General features: G+C 46.4%; 1 protein-coding gene across 1 annotated transcript in view; it reads right to left on the bottom strand.

The window, feature by feature from the left end:
• Positions 1-1,390, bottom strand: part of hcn1 (hyperpolarization activated cyclic nucleotide-gated potassium channel 1) — a gene marked incomplete at its 3' end in the record, with an annotated part of 81,588 nt that extends 80,198 nt beyond the window's left edge. The window contains 1 exon segment of the mRNA XM_014006451.1: positions 723-1,390. Within this exon segment, the coding sequence (XP_013861905.1) occupies positions 723-1,078 (356 nt within the window).
• Positions 1,391-2,074: the final 684 nt, after the last annotated feature.

Raw genomic sequence — 2,074 nt, forward strand, 5'->3', positions numbered from 1 at the left:
TATATATATATATATGCATGATACTCCTTACTGATTGCCAGAAGAATGAAGTATGGCATTCCATCACATTCCCTGAATTTAAAAATTATCTGTCACACATTAAGAGAAAAATTATAACAAGTATTTGATTTGATTCAGATATGATTTGCACCCCCCCCCCCCTTCCTGCATAATTTTACCGCATTCTGTACATTTCTTTTTTTTTTCTTTTTGCACGCAGGCCCTTCATCCTATAGGCTACCGCCACCTACAATGAAATGTTTACAACCGTGGTGGTGGTGCAGTGGCATTGTCACGTTGTGCCCATGGAACAATATGTCGCAAAGACCGACACGGACCTGCGCGCTGTTTTGTGATGACATTCACCATTCTGCCTTCCAAGGACATCATCGCTCTCCCCTGTACCACCACCGCCACTCCCCCCACACGCATCCTTCATCCTTTAACGTGTCATTTCTCTCTTAGCATCTTGCTGATGATTTTTTTTTATTAGTATTATTTTTAAATGCCGCAATGAGACACTAGTGTTTGACCAGAGGAAGCGGTTCGGCCAGCTGAAGCCGGATAAATGAAGAAGCGGTGGATCACTGAATGCGCTCAGGGGCAGGCTCTGTGTGTGCGTGTGTGAGGAAGTGTCAGCTATTGCTTATACAGACCCTCTGGTGACGGGTTTGAAAAGTGGGGGAGGGAAGGGTTAAGCAGGTGTTTCTTCCAGTCCTTACCTAAAATCGCTATACGGGTGAATAATCCAGTACCCGGCCGTCTGGACCCGTTCCTGCTCCTTCTCCACGGCTTTCTGACTGCCGAACATACGCAAGGAGAACTTATTGACTCCGGGCTGCATCATCGCCCCAAACTGCCTCTGCATGAAACCATACTGCCTGGACGCCCCGTCCAAATCATCAAAGCCGACCATGGCCTCTTCCCGCTCCCCCTTGAAGCCCACGGAGTTGCCGTGGTCCTTCGTGTTCTGGCTCCCCGTGCTGTTCTTCTGTATCGAGTCTTGCCTTTGAAACACATTATTCCCGTCCGCCTTCTCCTCCTTATTGCTGGAAAACGAGTTGGATTTGTCTTCCATGGTGTTCGGGTTTCTGTGCGTGCGGGTGTGGGTGTGTGTGTGTGTGGTGAAGCGGGTCCGCCGCCTGCTCGCGAGGGCTGCGCCTTCAGCTGGAGAGGACCCGGCGCGAGCCCTGCTCTTTCTTCTTGATGTCCTTCAAACTGTTCTGCTCCTCTGTGTCTCCAACGCGAGTGCTGCAAACTGAGCCGGAGTGCACGGGAGCCCGCTGGATCAGGCTTTCTTGGGTTACCGCCATCTACCGACGGCCCCGGCTTTGTGTGCCGCGCACGGCGCGTGCCTCGTCTCTCACTCCGCGTGGCACTGCGGTTTCACTGCCACATGCTCCCGCTCCTTATTTACATAATCGAAATGTGCCCCCCCCGAAACCCTCCTCATGTTCTCACGTTATTCCCTCCTCCAGCATCCATCACACATAGGGAAAGGTCAACACAAGCAGATCACATGGGTGGCGTTTTAATCATTTTCTTATCTTTTCCCAACATAAGAAAAGCTGCTGTGTGATATTTTGGGAGCAGAGCATTTTATGCAAATCACCCATATAAAAGGTGCTCATTAAAAGTCACAAAACTGGATGAAAACACTTGGCACAAAAAGTAAGGACATTTGTGTTTGGTATACCAAACGCAAATAAAAAGAAAAAAAAAAGAAATAAAGAGAAATAATCTATAGATTATTTCTTTATTGTAACAATGGAAAATAAATCTTATACTTGGCACCTGACTGGAAGAACTTGCAGGTATAGCAGCTCAAGACAAATGCCAATAGCAACAACAAAATAAGGTGTTTGGCAGAGAAGATTGGGTAAATTTTTCATGTGCGCAGCTCACATACTCACTTCTGCTCAATGCATGATCCTTACAAATGTGGCACCATTTAACATGGAAATGAACAGGCTTTCTAATGTTAGATAGATAGATAGATAGATAGATAGATAGATAGATAGATAGATAGATAGATAGATAGATAGATAGATAGATAGATAGATAGATAGATAGA

Source organism: Austrofundulus limnaeus, unplaced genomic scaffold, assembly GCF_001266775.1.
Source record: "Austrofundulus limnaeus strain Quisiro unplaced genomic scaffold, Austrofundulus_limnaeus-1.0 Scaffold36, whole genome shotgun sequence".
NCBI lineage: Eukaryota > Metazoa > Chordata > Actinopteri > Cyprinodontiformes > Rivulidae > Austrofundulus > Austrofundulus limnaeus.